Source organism: Pisolithus orientalis, assembly GCF_024613125.1.
Source record: "Pisolithus orientalis strain OTSU chromosome Unknown F5J12scaffold_12, whole genome shotgun sequence".
NCBI classification, from domain to species: domain Eukaryota; kingdom Fungi; phylum Basidiomycota; class Agaricomycetes; order Boletales; family Pisolithaceae; genus Pisolithus; species Pisolithus orientalis.
Window position 1 is genome coordinate 717,540 of NW_026260793.1, and position 22,115 is coordinate 739,654.

At 46.6% G+C, this 22,115-nt stretch overlaps 7 protein-coding genes across 7 annotated transcripts; 5 read left to right on the top strand and 2 right to left on the bottom strand.

Moving 5' to 3' along the window:
- Positions 1–16: 16 nt before the first annotated feature.
- On the top strand, positions 17–923 carry F5J12DRAFT_892289 (SH3-binding, glutamic acid-rich protein-domain-containing protein; the record flags this gene model as incomplete). The annotated part of the gene is made up of 5 exons (XM_051747563.1): positions 17–86; positions 169–273; positions 342–388; positions 445–458; positions 512–923. The coding sequence occupies 5 exons, from the start codon at positions 17–19 to the stop codon at positions 921–923; spliced, it is 648 nt and encodes a 215-aa protein (XP_051600606.1).
- F5J12DRAFT_827994 (putative adipose-regulatory protein-domain-containing protein) lies at positions 850–2,616 on the bottom strand. Its single transcript, XM_051745585.1, has 4 exons — positions 2,318–2,616; positions 2,082–2,262; positions 1,804–2,030; positions 850–1,744 (listed from the first exon to the last, which is right to left on the bottom strand). The coding sequence occupies exons 1-4, from the start codon at positions 2,581–2,583 to the stop codon at positions 1,324–1,326; spliced, it is 1,095 nt and encodes a 364-aa protein (XP_051600607.1). The 5' UTR covers positions 2,584–2,616; the 3' UTR covers positions 850–1,323.
- A 400-nt stretch (positions 2,617–3,016) lies between these two features.
- On the top strand, positions 3,017–3,771 carry F5J12DRAFT_892291 (uncharacterized protein; the record flags this gene model as incomplete). The annotated part of the gene is made up of 4 exons (XM_051747564.1): positions 3,017–3,070; positions 3,132–3,527; positions 3,582–3,693; positions 3,755–3,771. 4 exons carry the CDS (start codon positions 3,017–3,019, stop codon positions 3,769–3,771), a joined length of 579 nt encoding a protein of 192 aa, XP_051600608.1.
- Positions 3,772–4,078: 307 nt separating this feature from the next.
- Positions 4,079–4,715, top strand: F5J12DRAFT_905369 (uncharacterized protein; the record flags this gene model as incomplete). The annotated part of the gene is made up of 2 exons (XM_051748650.1): positions 4,079–4,615; positions 4,638–4,715. The coding sequence occupies 2 exons, from the start codon at positions 4,079–4,081 to the stop codon at positions 4,713–4,715; spliced, it is 615 nt and encodes a 204-aa protein (XP_051600609.1).
- Positions 4,716–4,874: 159 nt separating this feature from the next.
- F5J12DRAFT_905370 (uncharacterized protein) lies at positions 4,875–7,974 on the top strand (the record flags this gene model as incomplete). Its single annotated transcript, XM_051748651.1, has 10 exons — positions 4,875–4,928; positions 4,986–5,381; positions 5,439–5,545; positions 5,975–6,027; positions 6,084–6,247; positions 6,583–6,762; positions 6,813–7,322; positions 7,350–7,532; positions 7,623–7,841; positions 7,882–7,974. The coding sequence occupies 10 exons, from the start codon at positions 4,875–4,877 to the stop codon at positions 7,972–7,974; spliced, it is 1,959 nt and encodes a 652-aa protein (XP_051600610.1).
- A 1,700-nt stretch (positions 7,975–9,674) lies between these two features.
- On the bottom strand, positions 9,675–11,767 carry F5J12DRAFT_892293 (uncharacterized protein; the record flags this gene model as incomplete). Its single annotated transcript, XM_051747565.1, has 8 exons — positions 9,675–9,893; positions 9,966–10,147; positions 10,231–10,315; positions 10,366–10,587; positions 10,636–10,731; positions 10,784–10,859; positions 11,365–11,437; positions 11,488–11,767. 8 exons carry the CDS (start codon positions 11,765–11,767, stop codon positions 9,675–9,677), a joined length of 1,233 nt encoding a protein of 410 aa, XP_051600611.1.
- A 524-nt stretch (positions 11,768–12,291) lies between these two features.
- Positions 12,292–15,712, top strand: F5J12DRAFT_905371 (uncharacterized protein; the record flags this gene model as incomplete). Its single annotated transcript, XM_051748652.1, has 13 exons — positions 12,292–12,342; positions 12,426–12,774; positions 12,853–12,998; positions 13,050–13,254; positions 13,332–13,430; positions 13,470–13,663; positions 13,711–13,888; positions 13,987–14,036; positions 14,088–14,126; positions 14,149–14,536; positions 14,744–14,776; positions 15,072–15,403; positions 15,431–15,712. 13 exons carry the CDS (start codon positions 12,292–12,294, stop codon positions 15,710–15,712), a joined length of 2,346 nt encoding a protein of 781 aa, XP_051600612.1.
- Between the last annotated feature and the right edge of the window lie 6,403 nt (positions 15,713–22,115).

The window sequence follows — 22,115 nt, forward strand, 5'->3', positions numbered from 1 at the left end:
TGGTTTCAAATCAACCATGCCCTCCCCACCCATCCAAGTCTTTCTCACGACCATCGCATCTCAGCCAGAGCTCAGGAAGCGGCAAGGTAGGAACTCGTTGTGGATGTGAGCGTTAAAGCACCGACTTACAGCGAGGCGATCTCATACTACCGCGTGGTTTGTTAACAGAGTACATCTTGCGGATTCTGCAGACGAAGAAAATCCCGTTTATATCTTACGATTTAGCCTGTGATGAAGAGGCGAAGAGACTTTGGAAGCGCAAGGCTCCTCTCGGTATGAACGTTGTTACACCATGATGCAGTCGTGCAGACTCCTCAAGCACTATGCACCGCCCCGTTCAGATAAGCAACAACTTCCAGGCATCCTCGTCGGAGGCAGGTACCCAGGGGTGTGTGCTGCATTATCGTTCACTAGCTTCGTAGTTGCTGAATGCTAAACGTCTAGGACTTCGACGCGTTGTATGCTATTATTTTACTGTCCAACCGTCCGTACAGCTGATCGGCTCTATCAGTGAAGAAGCAGTCGAATACGAGGAACTTGACACATTCTTAAGACTCAAGGAAACATGGAACACAGCCGCAGATGAAGACCGGCCCGCCCCTGTAGCGAAACCTGTTGGGGTTCCCGGAGCGGTCCCAGTTTCGCAAATGACGCCAGAACATCACAAACCCAAGTTTTTCCCAAAAGATCCGAATTCCCCTCTTAAACCCGTGAACAAAGGGAACGATTTTGACATCGGCTCAGAGCTGCAGGGATTTGGACTTCAGGGAGTAAGGGTTACTGATGACGAACTTAAGAAATTGGTCGAAGAGCTTGGGCTCGGCGGCGACGATGCAGCCGATATCGTGAAGAGTCTTGGTGGCGATGGAAGCTCCTCGAAGCCGACGGCGGAAGGTGCTGGAGGGGACACACAGGATGGCTAGTAGGGGACTTGCGATGGAAGGCAAATGTACTGGCGATCGCATAGAAAGTGTGAAACAGGGCTTGTAATCTATGTGCCAACGGTGGAATGTTGCCAGGGCCGTATCCTGTTGAAACCAGAGTGGTGTTTCCACGGCTGCGGATGGAGTTCATCGGGAGGTTGTCACGCACATCCCTGGTATCACCACTTCTCAAGCCAAAATAGGGCTGATCACACGTTCACAACCCAAGTGAAACTTCCTGCCCAAGCACCATCTTGTTCTTTGCCTCGCGACGTACAAAAGACATGTAATGCTTAGGGTTTCTACCCGCACGCGGCTGAAGTGAAGCATGCCACGCCGCAGGCATAAAGTGGGCATGACGCCGATAAGTAGTATGGGGTGAATTAGGCACGACCTGGTCCTAATGATCAGAATCGTACAGTGAGTCGGTGGCGCGTGAGCGACGTCTTCGCAAAGGTCGTTCATCATGAGCTACGGGAGGGATATCAACAGGGACGTCTTCTATTTTAAAAGCCTGTAAGTTCAGACAACCGTCAGTAAAAAATTCGACTGAAGACGTGGTGGGACCGACGCTGCTCTGCGAACGACTTTCCATGGGATATGCCATTCGCTGTCGTTTCCGAGGACGGAAAGATTTCCCATGACTTGGAGTTCTCTTGGGTGGTGACGGGGAGCGTGGAGCGAGAAGGGTATCCTCTTCATTAGGTAGCTGCCATTTAATGGTCGGCAAGATGCAAGCAGTGAGGACGAGCACCGACAACACGAAAAAGGCTGCAAGAGACAAGATCGCCGAAACGAGAGGAAAGCGTGCTACCAAGCCCCTACAGTGCGTAGTTGTTCGGAGTGAGGCAAACACAAAATGGCGGGAAAACGGTCATACCTGACACCCTGGTACCGGACGGTCCCCTTCAAGGAAGCGGTAGCGACACTCAATTCACGGCCCTCGCCACCTCCCAGTTTCCTCCATTCATCACGGCGCCCAATTTCAACGCGTGCATTGACCCTGGAGGTCCCAGGAGCATAGGAGGTCAAAAGAACAATATCCAAACTGATCAAGGGGGGCGACGAAGAGAGCAAGTATGATCGACGTGGTGGTAATGCAATGGCCTTGAATGACGTATAAGAGATGAAGCGAACGAGTAAAGCCGGTTAACATACAGGTCTCCTTACGGTCGCAAGTGTCTTGTTAGATGGCGTGACGAGGGTCAGAGAAGCCATAAAATTCCCCAGCGCTAAATTGGCGTCGGACGCTGGTACCAAAAGATGAAGGGATATATCATATGGATGGCTAGGTGAAAGCTGAGGTAGAGAAACCTCTGCATACGGCGGAACTCCGTCACTTCAGACAGAGCGAGGTGTTCAAGGGTGGTGCATCGAGTGGGTGTGGTACTCACCCATATTGTAGATAAACCTCCGTCTTCCAGCTAACCGCTACGTTCCTCCAAACGTACCATCCCGAGAACAGGGAAAGTGAAACGACGATGGGGATTAAAGCTAGGAAGACCAACAGAGGCACTAGCTGTGGGGCAAAGGGCCGCAGGAGACGAATAAACAGTGGAACAGGCGGGGGCGGTGCGGGGTTGCCCACGTGTGGGGCGGACAGCAGATCAGGTTTTTCGTCTCCCGGCTCGACTTTGATGGGGTGCGACGAAGCCGCCATCGTCGAGTTGGTGGATCACCGCGGCTAACCGATCCATCAGATGGTAATATCACGTGCCACCAGGCGTGTATCATTATTAAGGGACTACCGCCTCCCAAGTAACACTCGGCATCCGAGGGCTCTTCACAGTCTTCTCTTTCCATCAGAACTGCAGACACAGCGTGGCAGTAGTATCCCCCTGAACCGAATGCTTGAAGTGCGGTCCTCCAAAAAATTTATTGTTCATCTGCCTATAAAAGGATACCCTACGACAGACACTGACCCGAACCGAAAATTGCCCCTCGAGGTGTGTGCTTTCGTTGGCGGAGACTTTAGGGCACGATCTCACTGAATACGTAAATAGACGGGCAGAGGTATGTATAAGTATCTTACGCCTAAGTAGCAGTCCTTGTTCGGGTGAGATCGCACTTCTGCACACTCACCTCAGTAAAGAATGGCCGTCCCACTCAGTGTAACGACCAAGAATCTCAGCGGCTCGTTTGCTACGGTTTGTGAATTGTCTACTTTAAATCCTCTGGTGAATGTTGATAGGCGGTTGGCATGCACAGAACAAACAATTCAGCGGCAACTCGGATGAACTGCTTCGACTACAGGGTCTGTCATGGGCCAAGCGCAGCATTGCCAAAATGTTGAATATCATTCTCTCTATGAAGCACCGCACAGACGATGATGGCGTGGAACACGTTGACATGGAACAGAAAGTCGCTGGTGGCATCACTGCCGCTAGCGACCACTTCATTCTTGACTGGCAGGAGCGCACTGTTACGGACTCCTCCTTCGGCTCGTTGACTGTAAAGACGCGCAGAGTCTCGCCAGAGCTGATTGAGAACGAGTTCCTCAAGGCTGGTTGGTCTGAGGACACCGTTGTAGACGGCGTTATTCACAACATTGTCTCCAATGACCCCAAGAATTCTGGCGACGGTTACACGTGGGAGTCAGAGCAGGTATGTCCGATCATAGCTAACAGACTAACCTTCTCTAACTTCGCCTGTCTCTAGGTATGGGGTTTCCAGGTCGTCGATGGAGAAAGGAGGTATGTCAGGCTCGTCTCCCTCACCTCCTCAGGCAAGACAGATGGTCCATTCCACTTTCGTGGTGTTTATGATTATTGTAAGTGCTACTTCACATCCTAACATGATTCCCCCAAATATATTAACCCCCCACGCCTCAGCCGAAAACAAGCACTAGAGCATCGCTGGGGCATTTTGAAAATAAGGAATGGGATCGAATTGATGGTGCCATTCGGGTATCATTGATATTATCTTGTTATCCCTTGATCACGTCTAAATACGGCATATTTCCCCTGCCAACAATTTTCTGTGTTCGGTAGTGTCTGGTGCGACCCTCGAATAAGACTTCTAACCGCGGTCACCACAAGCATAACCACGCTGACTTCGGAACACTACTCGATATCACTATTAGTGGTAGTTTCGACCATGTTTTCCTGTCTTTCATAACCCTCACGAAGTAACAGCAGCCCCCCGTTGCAACGATCATGGATATCAATGCCAGAAACCTTTTTGGCAGCTCCCCGTCTGCAGTCAGTGTCACCAATTTTCTCAAGGAAATCGATCCCCGGGCCGAAGCCCTGATCCCAGAAGTGAAGGCATATCCAGACATGGTTTACTACAATTACCACAGACTCGGCATCAGTCTACAGTTTGCACCACGAGGGGGATATAAACCCAAGGCTGGGCTAGCGAGAGATCAACTCAAGGACGACTGTTTGGGTCTGGAAGGCATTGACATATACAATGAGCTGAAGCCACGATCTGACAACGGAAGACCTGAGACTCCCGGTCGATCTGCACCGCTCGCCTTCTCGCCATGCCCATTGTTGCCATTGAGGATACCTCGAGCAGCATCTGCGCACGGCGAGGGCTCAACACAGTCCTCCATGAATATAGCCGCAAACACAACAGGTAAAGAATTCGTCAGTTGGCTGGGAGAGCCTTGTAGGAAAGGAGGTGGGACAGGTCCATCATCGGAATCGATCAATATATGGTGCGAGTGGTCCAAGGAAGGTATCATGGTAGAGTTCGGAGGGAACGGAGGCCCGAGGTCCTCAGGCTTGGGAACGGGGTAAGGATGCGGTGTGGCGGGTTGTTACTGTATTTCCCCCCCGGGAATGATTGAAATGACAGTACGAACGACGTGGCTCTGTGCCGGTGGGACACGACCACGGTAACCCTTACCGCAAATACGCAACTACAGAAAGAGTATTTTATGCATGTTACACTTGCTCTGGACGAGTCTGCTCTCCTGCACACTCGACGTGGCATACAGTATTAATGGCTGCCCCATCCGGTGTAACCACCAAGAACCTCAGCGGTGTGTTCGTTTCGGTTCGTGAATGGTCTATTCTTTGCATTGGGCGTTCACGACGGGTTGGATATAAACAGGACAAGCAGTCCAGCGACAGCACAGATGAACTGCTTCGACTGCAGGGCATGTCGTGGTACAAGCGGCGCGCTGTCTCCATGTTTAACCTCACACTCTCTATCAAGCACTACACAGATGATGATGGCGTGGAGCACATTGACGCAGACCAGAAACTTTCTGGTGGCATCCCTGGCGGTAGTGATAATCACATCCTTGACTGGCAGGAGCGCTCCTGCAACGACGACGTTTTCGGCCCGTTGATTTATAAGACGCGCAGAGTCTCGCCAGAGCTAATTAAGGATGAATTCCTCAAGACTGGTTGGACCGAGGACACCATTGCAGACGGTATCATTCATACCGTCGCTTGGAGTGATCCCGAGAACCACAGCGGTGGTTACACGTGGACAGCGGAGCAGGTATGCTCGATGCTGATGCTAACGTGACCAACTTTCTCTAACGTTGTCGATCTTTAGACCTGGGGTTTCCAGTTCGTTAACGGCGAAAGACAGCATCTCAGGCTCACCTCACTCACTTCTTCGGGCAAGAAAGATGGTCCAGTTTGCGTTCGCCTTGCCTACAAGTATTGTAAGAGCCACCACATCCTGGCATAATCTCACCAATAAGATTGACCTACGTGTTAGACGGGACAAACTAAGATATCTATACCGCTTACATCATACCCGAATGTCGCATGTTTCCCGCTACCTTTCCCTTGACAATCGACATGGGAAACAACACCTGGGCCTACTCTCTATATTTAATTTTCCTTGTTGTGGCTTCCAAGGGACACGTGCTCTTGGAGTTTGAACTTCTTCGTACTCACTTCAGTCTCGGTGAAGAGTGATCTGAGACCAAATAGCTCACGGTCTAGTCGTGTAAGCACGAGTAACGACGCACGGAATGCAGAGACGGAGCTAGGGGAGATGTTTGCGCCGGAATACTCCGCAAGGAAGAGAAGCGTCCTTCAACGACCTCTGAAGGTTTGATTTCCCTGCCTATACGAAAAAAGTTTAAGAGGTCTGAGTTACATCCGTGGACCACGACCCAACATCGATCTTACAGGTCAGTTCTCCTACTTACGCTCCAACCCCTCTCCTTGACCACTCTTGTACATTCAGGGACCATACAATCACTCTTACAAATTACAATCGAATCAGCAACCTCGCATTTGACCCGTCCGTTCACTTCACTTTCCCTGTTAGCCGTCTTCGTTGTTGTATACGTCGTATCTTCACTTTTCATTGTCAGTTCTCGGTGGTACCTCATTCCTGCATCCTCCTTCGTCAATTGCACGTCGGAATAGTAGGAGAGAGCCTCACGAGCGATGAGCTGAGCTCGAGGCAAGCAGTAGGCCTGATGATCTGTCTAGCTGTCAGTGTACTCGTCCACCTGACTAAGCATCATGTGGCTGTGTCCCCACTTGCTGTCTCCAGGCCTCCTTATCCCAACGTCAGTGCTCTGAACTGAAGATACAGGTCGCGCTTTGAATGGGGATTTATCTCCATTTAATTTTTCAGTTTTTGATCTCCAGCCCAGTACAGCTCTGTTGTACTGTAACATCCTTGAATTGTTGGTGATTTGGATGTGAACTTCCTGACAAACATATCAGGCCGACAGTTTCCTGTGCGCTCCAGCCGTTTGAGCGTAAGCTGCACCCTTCATAGTGAAACATATGATTCACCTACATGTTTTTACCACAGTGGTATCATCAAGGACTCAGCCGGTGGTTGTGCCACAGTAAACCTTACTGCACAACTCACCGAATATTTACTAACCGCGTCCTTTGTGCTGTCTTCCGTTGATTTCAAACAACATTCTCCGATGTCTTACCGCTTGAGAACGGACAGCGCACTCGGATAGTGTACGGACTTCGTAGCATCGCGCTTGTTGTCAACATCTCGGCAGCCTGTCTTCTCTGTGTTGTCTTCCGTCCAATATTTGTGGTGCTTTATTGGTTCCTAGTGTGCATTGGCTTCTGGGACGTTGCACTTTTCTCGCAACCTCAGCAAAATCCACCGCCGTTAGACGTGGCTTTTGATGCCTTCTTACCCCCCCCCCCTTTTTTTTTTGTCAATTACGGTCTCTGGAGAGTGTCATGGCGATTCACGCCGCCCGTTTTCGCAAATTCTCCTTTCGAGGCAATGGTTTGGCACCTCGTATCCTACTGCGCTGGAGTCTCGACCAACCTTACCATCGCGAACACACCAATAGATCGGCTCACCGTTGCTGATATCACACAACAGCCAGGAGGGCTGGCTGCCTTCATAATCATGGTTTTGATTGTTCTCGCACTCGTTTTGAACCAGGTGCGCGTCATCGAAAAGACTAGCTGGCTGCCCAGGTACCTTGGATGGTATGTCAGTGGTGGCTTGTTTCCCTAATAGCTCTTGCATTTCTCCCCGGGACTTCGATTCCGTTTGAAACACTACATTAGATCCACGGTCTTACTCCCCAGCACTGGGTTCTTGCTACGTCCATCTGCTATATATCAAGGCTCTCTGCTCGGTATGTTTCTCAACGGGGTTGCAACCTTCGGGTTTGCCTCGAACTTACAAACGGCGACGGATGTGAGTATCTTTCCGTCGCGGTGTCAATGGTTGCGTTTGAAACCTTGTCAACTTGCGGCCAACGGGCCTACCGGATCACCGCTGTCCGAGTTCCTTACCAATTCGATCACTTATCGCCCTTCGGTACCCTTGGGATACCAGACCGTCTTCTGGTCAACCATGCCGAGTGCACTGGTAACTCAGGGGTGGATCGGATTCTTACTCTTTGTAGATGACTTTGAGCGATACGCCAGAAATGCTCTAAATTATTCCCTCACTGAGTTGGAAGCAGGATTCCCGCACTTCTTCAGATTGGTTATGAGTTTCCTGGTATCGTACTGCATTATGGTTGCGACATTTTGATAAATAGTATACGAGTGGAAGTTCCGCAGGTGACTTTACAATGCTTGCAACGTTGTGGCCTAACGGGATACGGGTCAATTCACTTCCCGGACCGTCTTGATGCAGTTTACAGTAATGAAATGTGAATAGACCTCGGTCAGTATAGAGTATCAACTGAGAAGTACAGTAGAATATCCCCTTCTACAGTGCAAGTCACGTAGGACAGACAGTCGACCAGTCAACCATCAGCAAATTCACACATAACTATTTTTTTTTTTTTTTTTTTTTTGTTTAGGTAGGAGGAAAACTCATGAATGAGTACCAGTTATCAACCCCAGTGATGTCAGGTTGGGCTACCCATGCTAGGGAAACAGCATTGCACTCAAGGTGTTGAAGGGGCCTGACTGACTAAAAACCTCCCAGTCAATAACACAGACCCTGACAAGGGGACTGCTGACCACACAGGGAGCCAATCCAGAGGGGTCAAAACAGCTGCACACCATGCTTCCTGGTGCGCCTTTGCCACCCTCTTTGGGGGATTACCTCCAATTTGTATACAAAGGTGTCAGGATTAAGCAAGGTGGCTGGCTGAATATCTGTGCCAACAGAAACCTCCTGCAGAAGGGCCTAGACCAAACAACTCCCTCTAGTGCCCTGGGGTTGTACCCCCGACTGTGCATACCTCTAAAGGCTCACTGATTGTTTTTAGCATCGGCTCAGGGAAGCTTGATGCCCATCCTTCGGATGGAGGGGGTGGACTAGTTTCACTTTGAACACCTGATGGGGATTTCACCCATATAACTCACTTCTTAGGCAGTGGGGCAGCCACCACACCAAGCCTCTGGACCTTGTCAAGGTCTAGTGAGGGGAAAGTCCATCTCCCACCAGAGGACATTACTATTTTCTGTACTATTCACACCAAAATAGTCAAAAAGGACATAATAGTCATTTTAGTAGGTTCGTTTTCTATCCATACTTTTTTTTGTGCTATTTTTCAACTATTTGTGCTATTTTACCCACTATTTCTACTATTTAACTTGTTGTTGAATGAAACTTTCTTTGCACTTATTTTCACTATTTTTTGCTTTTGTTCAGCTCACAGGTAGGAAATAAAATGCAATGCATTTGGGATGAAGTGTGACACAAAAAAATTAAATGAGCATAGCCCTATGGCAATCCAAAATGAAGGTGACTCAAGATGAAACACAAAAACAAACACAATTAGTTAAATGACTGTAATTGCCAATGAGTGACTCAGGACAGAGGGAGGGAGAGAATGAGATCACATCCAAATGATGAGATCCTATCAATGACTTGTCAGTAGTGTGCATAAACAATGAAATAACTTACAGAGAGCAGCAATTAGATCATTGACATTGTCCTCCCCATGTTGAAAGCTCCCTTCCTCTGATATGGCATCCATACTGCATGGAATGAGGATAGTTGCTCCCACAATGATGTCATGGAGCACAGCATTATCACACTTATCGATGGCTATAGCATATTGCCTGGTGCAGGGGCCACAATTCTGCTTGGAGAATGCTGAAACAGCTGACAATTCCTTCCTGGTCACCTTGTTCACCTTGAGGGGGATCTTGATGGCTGCCTTTCTGAAGGACATGTACTTCACATCAATTTGCAGCTTGCTGGTTTTGAACAGGGAAAGGGTATGGTACAACTAAAGAAAATGATTTAGCTGACTGTCTAGGGCTAAAATGCAATACATACCACTGCACAGCAGAGGGCTAGTGCACCCTTGATGCCAATTTTTTTCAGTTCCCTGATCTTCAGTTTTGGAACATCAGGAGAATCAGCACAGGGTCACAGATGCATGTGGCCAAGGAGGAATAATATGAAGTATGACTGGAAAATGTTCTCTGGTTTGTGAGAATCTTGGTCTACATATAAAAATGTGAAGCCTTCCAACAGCTTAGAACAGAGCTCCTGAGCCTGGGCAAGAGACAGCATGCCAATTTCTGGATCTGAGACAAGGAAGTGAGTGATAAGAGTAATTGCAATGGATCCAAAGTTGCTGTGCCACTGGCAGAGTCATTGACACACCTGCCCAAGAAAGCATGAGTCAGGTAGCAAGGTAAATAATACTAACAGTACAGTATTAAAGATTGCCATCCCAGGACAAATGTCATTCAGGTCCTCAAAATCTGGGGCAATAGTTAGGATAATGATTTGCAGTGACCATATGAGTTCATCATCTGAGATTGTCCAAGGGTCAGCTAAGCTTCCAGCCCACACAAGGAGAGTGGGTATGATGGCTTTTGTCCACAACTTGCCCACTGTCAGTACAGATGCAGATCTTGGTTTCAGTAACAAGGGTGCTTGCTGGCCTTGCCTGTGGTCCTCATTGAAGATGCTTGACCTTCTGTGGTGCTTGTCTGTTGTGGTTCTTGGTCCACATCCCTGTTGACCTTTGATTTCTTTGGTTTGTCCACTCCATTATTGGTCTGTGATTCCAAAAGAATTAATGTACAGTTCAAATAGACTAAAAACATACCATCATGACACACAATTCCTTAGCAGGCAACATACAAGAGTTCAAATTATAATCCTCAATGTCAAAGTATTCATCATCAAAGTCCTCAACCTCATATGAGGTGACATAGTCAGCATCATCACAATCCAAATGCTTGTGCTTCGAGCTAGCCTGCACCTCCTTGAAAATGAGCTGACTGAATTCATTGTTGCTCTCTACATCATTAGCCATGCTTGTGACCACCTAGAAGCAATATAGAATACAGCAGTTGATTTGCATCAAGAGACATACCTTGAATTTGTCATGACCTACAACCTTGACAGGGAAAGCCAGTTGGTCTTCTAATTCCTCTTCATCCACATTGTGGGTTGGCACAGGCATCTTTCCCTAACCAAATGTGTTGAAGATGACTGATCCTACTTGATAACATAGCACATACCTGGTATGCTAGGTTTGCATTGGAGTTGATGGTGGTAGTAGCTCTGCTTGTCAAGGAAGGGACAGAGGTTGATAATCTGTTGGAATGTGGCATCAGCCCAGTTGGGATGTCCTTGACCCAATGATGGACCTGGCAGTCCAAATTGATACCTGGATTGTTTGGGGTACTGAGAGCATTCCAGGTGAGGTTCAGCCAAAACAAAGTTGACTCAGTAAGTAGCAGCATCTGTGGTATCAAACAGTGGAAAATAAGAGCATACATTTGCTGGGAGATTTCATTGGATCCACATGTCAATGCCACACATGCCAGCAGATCATCAGTGACTGCACCTTGCCTTCTCAACATGTGGGTAGCTGTTCTCCCACTCTGTGGCTTGTCACTTGTATAGTCTGCAATAGCAGGAGCAGTTACCTGGTGAGCATCAACTTCCATACCTTCCATATCAGCAACTTCTGATAAGTTACCAGTGTCTGTGATCAGATGACATAATCAAAATGTCCTCACCTTCAACATGAGGTTGGATGGCCACACTTCCAGGTTTTCCTTGAAGGCTGACAGGCCCCTGTCTTGGTCTGACTGACTTCACTTTAGCAGTGACTTGGATTGCCTGTCTGGCCTCCATTGCAACAGGAGGACCAATTCTCTGGTGAGTATCTAGTGTCATGTTATCAGTTTCTGTGGTCAACTGACATAATTGTTCTTACCTTCAATGCAAGGTTGGATGGGTGTATTTGTAGACCTGCTACTGGCAGGCACCTGTCTCAGTCTGACTGGCTTTGCTTTGGCAGTGTCTTGGATGACCTGCCCAGCCTCCATGGCAGTCTCCATCTTGCTGACTTGGGCATGAGCCTGCTGGATAGCAGTTGCCTGAGCATTGATAACTTCCTGCACATGCAAGTCATCGGCCTTCTTCTGGGCTGGGGTACACTGTTTGGTTTGCACTTCGAGAACGATCCTCCCTGGATGCAGTTGGCTTTCTTTCATCATGGATGATTAGTAGAAGAAGCTGACATAATACTTATCATGTGTGGGGTGAGACAAAGACAGCACAAGGTGAGTTTGAACCTGTTGTTTTTATGCAGGAAAATTTTCTTCCAAATAAATGCACTATAGAGTCTTGTTCCTTGCAAACAAATATGCAAAGTTCCACCTAACTTAGGTTTCTAATCATTTACCAATCATGCAAGGGTCCCCAAACATGTTTGTTTAGCATCAAAATGCCACTGTGCAGAGGCAGCACCTGAAACTCTCAACAGTCAAAATTCAGTGCTCTCCATCTCCCTTGCAACTTGCCAGGCTGCAACTGTTGGTTCAAAAACCAGTTGGAGCTCACTCAGCACAAGTGCAGCCATCTGCACAAGCTCAACCACTTTCAAAGGTCTCCTGGTTATTGCAAACAGGACCACAGTTTAAATGCCATACCCCCAGTAGCTGAACACATTGTAGATCATGATGGTGGTCCACATGACTTCAACCACAGCACAACATTGGATCAAGAACTGGATGGAATGATCATAAATTTTGTTGGTCCTGGCGACAAGGTTTACTGTAATTATCACGTGGGTCTTAACAGTAAGCCTACATATACATGATTCTGCCTCTACTCATACATTTTATTACAGCATGAAGATGTGACTCCCAGGGCCATTTTCTAACAGATGATGCTCCACTGCTGCTTCATGTACAGGGATTGCCAGATGATTGGGCTCTGTACTGCAGTCAAATAGAATTTGAACTTGCCAAGTTTCTTTTTAAACATGCAGAAATGCTGGCAAACCAAATCAACACATTGCTTGAAATCTGGGCCACATCATTGCTCAAGTTAGGTGGCAACCCACTATTTACCAACCACATGGATCTCTATCATGTAATAGACAGCATGTCTGTTGGCACAGTCAAGTGGGAAAACTTCAAAATCACTTACAAGCACAAGCGGGATGGACAGGATGAACTGGATGAGCAGGACAAAGTGATTGAACTGGGTGGTCCAGGTGGTCAGGATGGTCAAGATGGCCAGGGTGAACCCGAGGCCCCTTGGATGTTTGACATCTATGATGTATGGTATTGAGACCCCTGTCAAGTTATCCACAACCTCCTTGGACATGCTGACATTAAGGATGAAATGGACTTTGTACCATACCAGGAGTTTGATGCCACAAGTGACCAGAGGCATTGGGAGGATTTTATGTTGGGCAACTGGGCCTGGGATGAAGTGGTATGTACTAGGTTTGTCTTGATGTAGGTCCTACTAACCTCATACTTCTAGGACAAGATTATCAGTGATAACCCATCAGTAGGCAGAGCAACATTAGTTCCCATCATCCTTGGCAGTGACAAGACCACTGTTTCTGTTGCAACTGGGCAAACAGATTACTACCCACTCTATCTTTCCATTGGAAATGTGTGCAACACTGCTTGTTGTGCACACTGTGATGTGGTAGTGCTCATTGGATTTCTTGCAATGCCAAAGAGTAAGCACTTCAAATTCTATTACTTCGTACCACTGCTGATAGCCCAATAGTGACTAGGGAGCATGCTAATACACAAGTGTTCTGTAAATTCAAGAAGCAGCTCTTTCATTCATCACTGGCAAGCATTCTTTGGTCACTTGGTCCTGCAATGACAGCTCCAGAAACAGTACTATTTGGTGATCAGTACTACTGACACATCATCCATGCACTCGCAGCTTACATAGCTGACTATGAAGAGCAGGTCCTCCTGTCATGTATTGTGTGTAAATGGTGTCTGAAATGTCTTGCACATCAGGAGAATCTTGATGAAGATGCACTCTGGTGTCACTGTGAGCACACTGAATTGATCATCAGGGAGTTGGGTGCTCTGACACTTTGGGATGAGTATGGCATTGATGGAGATATAGTGGTATGTACAATATACTGCTTTCTTTTTTCATGACTGATTGAGGACAGCCATTTACAAGTGGGTTTCCATGTGTGGACATCCAGAGAATGCTTTCACTGGACATTCTCCATCAACTCATCAAGGGTGGATTCAAAGATCATCTGGTTGACTGGGTGGAAAGGTATCTCACCCATACTCATGGAAGGAGTGCCACAGAAAAAATACTGGATGATATTGATCGAAGGTGTGTTGCCTGACCTCTGTCATTGTGCACTGACTGACCTCATTGAATTCCAGGATTGCAGCTATTGCCCCATTCACTGGGCTGTGATGTTTCCCTCAAGGCCAACACTTTAAACAATGGACTGGCAATGACTCCAAAGGCCTCATGAAGGTTCTTCAATCCTTTTTAAATGCCATATGATGATTGACTGGTCCTCTATAGGTATATATTGCAGCCATTGAAGGCTATGTCCCACAGGATGTCATTTTGTGCCTTTCTCAAGTTTTGTTACCTCATCCACCGAAATGTTATCACCAAACCAACTCTTGCTGTGATTGGGGATGCACTTGCATGCTTCCACTCATATTGTGAAGTCTTCTGGAATGCTCAAGTAGTCGCTACATTTTCATTACCCCAGCAACATGCTATGAAGCATTGTCCCTATCTTATATGCCAGTTTGGCATGCCGAATGGGCTCTGTTCATTGATTACCAAGTCCAAACATATCAAAGCAGTCAAGTGGCCTTATCAGTGTACTAACTGCTTTCAGGCTCTTGGACAGATACTTGTGATCAACCAGAGGCTTGACAAATTTGCTGCAGTGTGTGCAGACTTTGAAAAGCATGGCATGTTGAGAGGGACTTGCCTGTCACATGTGCTTGTGACTCTAGGTGTGAGCATTCTTAGACATTGTTCTTGATGCTCACTGTATTCTAGAACAATATACTAATGAAACTAGTAATGAAACTGACCATGATGTGTCTAACAATCAGGACTGCAAAGACAGTGCTGATGAACCCACAGCAAGTTTCGAAGAAGACCCAGGTGATATGGATGACTCTCCTATGTCAGTTGAGGCCCATGTATTGTTGGCCCAGACCTACCATATGCCTTTGCTCATGGCTTCATGTGTATGAATTCTAATTGGTTAATCATAGAATGGACACATGCGAGTTTTGAAGGATGCTATAGGTATCCTCAGTAGTGCAACAAGCTACTAATGTATTAGACCAACCTGTAGGTATCTACAGGATATCAGTAAGTATAATACTGGTAGTGAAAGTGAGCTTACCCTCAGTAGTGCAACAAGCTACTGAAGGAACAGTGAATAAACTACTGTAAAATGTGCGCTCTAAGGTGATTATGTAAGCACCCAAACATCGCACCAAAGTGAGCAGAACACAGGGGAGAATATATCTCCAACAGCAAGGAATATGAGGGACCTAGCAACTGAACTTAACATACCCCAGCTCCTTGATATCTTGTGCTGCTTTCTTCAATCGCAGCTTCAGCAAGACAACCACAATCCAGAAGATGTCCCCTTGGATGAATGTCCCTTTTATGATGGATGTATCTGTGTCTACAACTCTGCATCCTTGACGTTCTATGCACCCAGTGACATGAGTGGCCTCCACAGCATGCATTGCAAACACATATGTTGTTCCTCTACATGGAGGAACAAAGGCCCCCATTATGACTGTGTTTTTGTTATGACTAATCCTCATGTGGAGGGCATGCTTGGTCTGGATGTTGCTCATGTCCTGTGTTTTTTTTTTTCTTTTAAGTACCTAGGCACGGAGTATCCTTGTGCGATTGTATGTTGGTTTGACCATATAGGAGATGGCCCAGATACCTGCACAGGAATGTGGATAGTTTGTGTGCACAATGCCCAAGACATCACTATCATCCACATTGATACTATCTATTGCACAGCTCATCTCATTCCTGTATATGCGAACCACCAAATTGACCCAGCAAGCATCAAGCCTAATGAATCATATGACAAGTTTCTCCATTACTATGTGAATAAATTTGCTGACCATCATGCATTCAAAATTGCATCCTAACCACAAGTTATGGCATGTGAAGTCATTCAACTCACCTCACTCTCGTTTCCTCATATGGTGTTCATTTCCCATCCCCCAACATTTCATTGCTCACCTTCTTGTACAGAATACCACCCAATCCCTATTCCACAACCATTTGTCAGTGTCAGTGTTTTTTTATTTGTATACCTAATGTGACACTGTGAATAGCCATGAGACATGTGATGAGAACATGGAAATATGCAAAGATCAAGCAGTCACACAGGGCAGTGAGACTCAGCACTGGAGTTGGAGGCTTGGTGGGGTTGAATGGTATGTGATATCATCTGTTAACATGCACAACAAAAATGAATAAATGATGGGCCATGAAGAATTCAGTGACAGGGGGTGTAGAGTCAGAAACAGCAGTGATGGACCTGGCATGACTCACACCACCATTGAAGGCTTATCCATCTGCAAGGCGACTGATGGTGTTTGCCATATGTGAACTGGAGACCTAGAGTTGCAGATTGAAATGGAAGTACTGCCCTCACCCCTGCCATTCACATTTCTCCCTTCTTGCATGGTTACTCAATTTATTGTATTGTATTTTCTTTCTTTGTTTGTCTGGCTATTCCAAGTCAGTATATGGTACCTGTGACATCTTGTAGGCAATTTGTTTTAACATTCAATCACATAGTAATGACTACCCCACAAACATAGATCCATTGCTGCTGTTGTCTCCACTCCTGTCTCCCCTTCAAACCAATACCATTCCTGCCATGGACTCTGTGTTTCTCGAGCACCCCCACAACCCCACCATTGCCACCATTGTCTCCACTCCTGTCTCCCCTTCAAGCCGACACATTTCTCTCCATGGACTGTGTGTTGCTTGAACACTCCCACAACCCCACCATTACTGCTGTCGTCTCTGCTCCCTTTTCCCTTTGAAGCCAATGTTCTTCTCATCATGGATTCCACATTGCTCGAGCACCCCCACAGCCCTTGTTTACCATGAGAATAATGGCCCCAAAACCACTCGAAAGGAGGAACGACTGGCTGGAAGCATCTTTGCATACCTTTATGTAACACCATGAATTATATTCTCAAATGTGACTTGTGTGACTTGTGTACTTTTCTCACTTTTTTGAACACTTTGAGCTATTTACATTGTTCGAATCATCCAGCAAGTCTCAAAAGTCTCAAAAGTCTCAAAGAAGTCCGAAATAGTGTGAATAGAATTTTGTTAATTTCCTGATGACCATACTTTGGACTGCAGCCCTGTTCACAGTTTAATACTTTTTTTTGGACAAGTGATAAACATTATGTAGCCATGACAAGTCAAGCTCTACATAATAACTATATTGAACACCCAGCTGAGCTTCGGTGGAACAGTGTGGAACCCTGTTCATGCATCCTTGCATGTTCCATTCTTGTACAGTGTTGTTCTAGCCTCATGTCTCTACCACCACTCCATGCCCACACCTTGTCCCTGCTGACCAATCATCTACAGCTGTGTCCGACACCCCTGTCCTGCCTCCCCTACTCCATGTGCCCCCCTTTAAACATGATGACATCCTTGTCATCTGTTAGCTCACCACCCAACTCTTCCTGCATGCTGTCTGTTCTTCCCCATTTGACTTCTCCCAATGCTGCCTCTTCCTCTCTTCCAGGTGCTTGCCCTTTGCCACCATCATCATTAGTGTCTGTCTCATCATCCTCTTCACTCCTTGCACCATCTGATTTGCTTCCTCCATCCACATTCCTTCTCCCTTCCCTTGCCATCCCTTCTGGTATGTCTTGTTCTGTTTCTGTGCTTTGTAGTTGTGCCAGGTATTCTTGTTGATCTGCATGTAGTTGTGTTCCTTCTCTTGCTATGAATGCACATAGTCTTCATGTGCTGAACTCCCCTGGGACTGGTCTGCCCACATAGTGTAGTCACATTTAGTCACAACACATGGGCAGCCTGTGCACTAAAACACCAACACTCATATAGACCCCGAGACAGGCCTGCCTAAATAGATTAGCCAGTACACATGGACAGGCCCAAGGGACTAAAGTGAGAGCAACATATGTATGGGCCTGTAAGTGCATTACCACAACATATGGGAGGGCCCATGGTGGGTAAGGATGTTGAAACATAAAGATGGGCCTGTCACTAGTATCATTTAATAGAGTCACAACATAAGGTCAGGCCCATCAGTAGTATTATGCAACATATGGACAGGCCCAGCCCCAGTAAGATGTACCTCTGACAAGACATAAAGACAGGCCTGTCAGTAATCTCATGTATAGCATCACAACATATGGGCAGGCCCTTCAGTAGTATTATTTATATCATCGCAACATATGGGTGGGCCCAGCCCCAGTAAGATGTACCCTGTCAAAACATAAAGATGGGCCTGTCACTAATATCATTTAATAGAGTCACAACATATGGACAGGCCCTTCAGTAGTATTATTTATATCATCACAACATATGGGCAGGCCCAGCCCCAGTAAGATGTACCCTGTCAAAACATAAAGACAGGCCTGTCACTAATATCATTTAATAGAGTCACAACATAAAGATGGGCCTGTCAGTAATCTCATGCATAGCATCACAACATATGGACAGTGTCACACACCAAAGGTGTTTGGTGAGGTGGACATGGATACAGCTGATGAATGGAGATGAAGACCATAGCCCTCATGTGAAGAAGGACAGCCAGGAATGTCAGCAGTCATCCCTCACACAAGAACAAGTCATCAGTGCCAGAGAAAAAGAAAGGGAGTGAGTTAAGCACTGGCTAAAATTCTTAAGCACCTGTGTACAGCATTCTGGTTTTTGACATATCTCTGCCATTTCTGCAGATACCAAGACCATTCCCACACTCGCTTGTAGTGCTCAGCCACATGATCTTACCTTCCAAAATTGGAAAGGATTTGCACACTCCACATGTTTCTACAGCACTCCCTCCAAAAGATGCTCATTTTGCTAAATTCTTCTGATATGGCTGCCTCTACATCAATCATTTTGCTTGTCCCCTTTGCTAGGGACTGTGGCTACATATATCTACCAGGAGTTCCTACCAGCTTCTGTCCTGAAGCATCCTGGTACATCCCACCCTTGTCTGTGCCCTCTCAGCCCATCCAGCTTGGACAGCATGTTCTTTTTGTCAGTATGACCTCTAGGAGGACATTCTTTGGTTGCCTCAGGTCTGTCATTCACTTGGAAAGGTCTTATGTGGTTGTTTCAGTCTCTCCAGTCCAAGAAGCATATGGATCCTTCCTCCCTGCTCCCTGCAATGTCTTCATACCAGTCTCATCCATCATTCTTCCAAGATTGTGACAGCTACAGTATAATCTACTGTTCTCCACTCTCCCTGATTGCATCCATGACAAGTATGATGCACATCTTGCCTCCTTGTTGCAAGATACAGCAGAAGACACTCCCCCTTCATCCTCTCTTCCAACAGAGCCTCATTCATGAAGTTTTTATTTGCTTCCCTGAGAGGATGGTTTGGGGGGGAAAGTTGTGATCCCCTATGCTCCTGTCACCCCACAGACCCCCAAAGCTTGACCCCTGTTGACATCTGACTCACCCTGTCCACTTTTGGATGTACTATATCAGCATCAGATCAGCACTGCCTCTCTGTCATCCCACCTTGGCCTAGAAGTGATCTCTTCAAGATGTGACATGCACAGCCTCCCCCTAATGTGATTCCAGTGTGCTTTCCCAGTTCCTGACATTACTTGACTCATACTTTGACATTCTGACTGTCTTTGACTCACCTATTGCCAATACTTACCAATCTTTTGACTTTGCTTACTGATTCTTCACTTTTTGGCTTGCTAATCCTTACCAATGCTTACCAATGCTTTCCAAGATGATTACCCATTGCTTACATTCCTTACTCATCAGTTACCAATCACTTACCAAGTGTTTGCACCTTGTTTTCCAAGGGCAACACCCCTGTACTGTATATAAATCACTGTACTTAAATAGCAAAAAAAAGAAGACATCAGAGAGCCCCTCTTGCTCGCATTTTATCATCACTCAGTAATTCATTCAGCAGCTTTGATAGTTGAGACTTTATTAAGGGTCTAACTATCATCTACTTCACTTATCCTTGTCTATCATCAATATACTTCACTCCAAGCCCTCCCTGAGCTCAGTGCAGCTTAGGACATCAAATTAAGTTGTCATCCATCCTTCTGTAGGCTGACAGCAGCCTACCCTATCGCATTCTCTCACATTCCTGCTTCTTCTTCATCAGGAGCACCCCCAACCCTCAGCACTTGTCTTTGAGTGTTGTAGCTCACAAAAACCCTCCCAAAGAACAGGTTCTACCATCTAGGTACCACATAGGCACACCACCACTTGCTCTTTTTGTCTTTTGTGTTGGTTCTGGTTGGTTTTCACCACTGAACCACACTTTGACTCACAATGGGTTTGTTTTCCTGGTGAACACGTTAGTTCCATTTTCTGTCTTTGTCACCTCTTGTGTTAAATTGTTGTATTCCATCTCTCTTTGTGGTCGTGTTGTGTTGATGAAGTGGTTTCATAGTACTGCCATGGTGTTGCTGTCTGTGACTGTTACCTCATCTGTTGCATAGTTGTGTATTGCTTTGAAGGCTTGTAGTAGTGGTTTCCTGAATAGGAATGACCAGCCCCCTGCACTGTCGAAGACCTCGAAGGTTCCCATTACCTTTGTGTTTTTTATGTTTATTGTGCCTGTCCACACAGCCTCTGATGGAACGATGGTTCCATTTGCCATGTGTAGGATTTGTGACAACAGTCTCCATCCTTTTAGCATGTGTTTGACTGTGTTGAACATGCTTGACAACATGGCTCCTGTCATGGTGCCATCATTGAACAATGCTTGTACTGTTGTTCCTGTGCCATCCTCATTTTTTAGCATGACTGGGTGTATGAATGGGACAGGTTGAATTGTTTTATCTGCTACATCGCTTCATCCTTCATGTACTGCCACAGAGTATAGATTGATGGTTGTTGGCTCAATATGATGTACAGGCAAAGCTGGTGTTATTGTAGTAGATGTGTCAAGGACCTGGGTTGGTGTGCTGTCCATCACAACGACCCTGTCTCATTTCCCTGGTCATCTAGTGCTATGAGTCTGATACTGTATGCAGTGCTCCTATTGAATGGACCCAGGACCCTGTTACATAGTGCTCTCCATGCTGTTTCATTGTGGCTTAACCTGGACAAATCTCCTTCTAGCACCAGGCAGTCCCTACTTCCATGTCCATGCATTCCACACCTGAAACATTCTCTGGAGCATATCATTGCAGTTCCTGGTTTGAGGGGGTATGGCATGTGTTCTGTAACTTGTGCAGTTTCTCCATGCTTCATGGTCCATGATGCCAGTTGGGACAGGTACCTCCTCTGGCCCTCTTCATCATCAGGGTGGTGCAGAAGCTGCTCCAGTCCCTTCTGTACTGTTTCCTTTAGTTCTTCTGTTGGTATTATGCCCAAGCACAGTGACTTCTTCAAATGGAATAGGCACGAAGCATGTGAGGGGGGGTGATGTTATGCTTCCATCAGGGGTCTTTCCTTTTTTGACTTCTCTCGGTCATGTGCATCATGTGCCTCATCATGTCTCTCATAATTGTCACCATCCTAGGGGCTCAAATGCTCCAGGGGATGTTCAGATCTCCAGCTGTCAAGGTATTTCCAATACCTGTCAAGACCGTGTTGCCACTGTGATCTGGTATTCCACCACCCTCTCTGATGGATGACTTGTGATGTTCCTGATTCTTTGACTCACCTTTATTGCTCGTATGTTGTACTATAGATCTGGTGTCTGGCTCCTCACTGCACACTGATTGTGCCAGCTGGTATAGCCTTCATTGCCTCCCTACCCCCATCATTGACACCATATGACTCTTATTTATTTCACTGATTGTTCTGTTGACTATTGCAGATACGTGTTGTGATGCATCTGTCATGACTGGTATGGTACTCATACTTAGGGGTATATAAACCTACATACTTCGACCTGTATCTGCAGTTTTTCAATAGCTTGCAACTCAGCTAACTTCCTTCTTGCTTGTCCTTGTTTTCTCTCCGCATGAACTACCTTAGGGACTCGCCAGCAGACAAAACCTTTGTCAGACTTTCGGGATAACTGAGCCATATGGGTTATGACAAGTTCAGCCCATAGTCTCCCCCCTCTAAGGTCCTCAGACCCTTGAGGACAGGCCAAAAGTCATGTTGGCAGGATGGGAGGATAGGGGTTGCCTAGTAGTATAGATGCAGGAATGTGTGCGAGTGGTGACAGGGGCGATGGAGGCAATGGAGATGGCAGCTCCTTGAGGGATGGAGTATAGCGGGAGCCACATCTGTTACGGCACGACCAATGTCCCAGGTAATGGCATTGGTAGCACATGTGTTGGTACAGGACATGATTGCTAGGGACTGGAGACTGTCCTCTGAGATAGA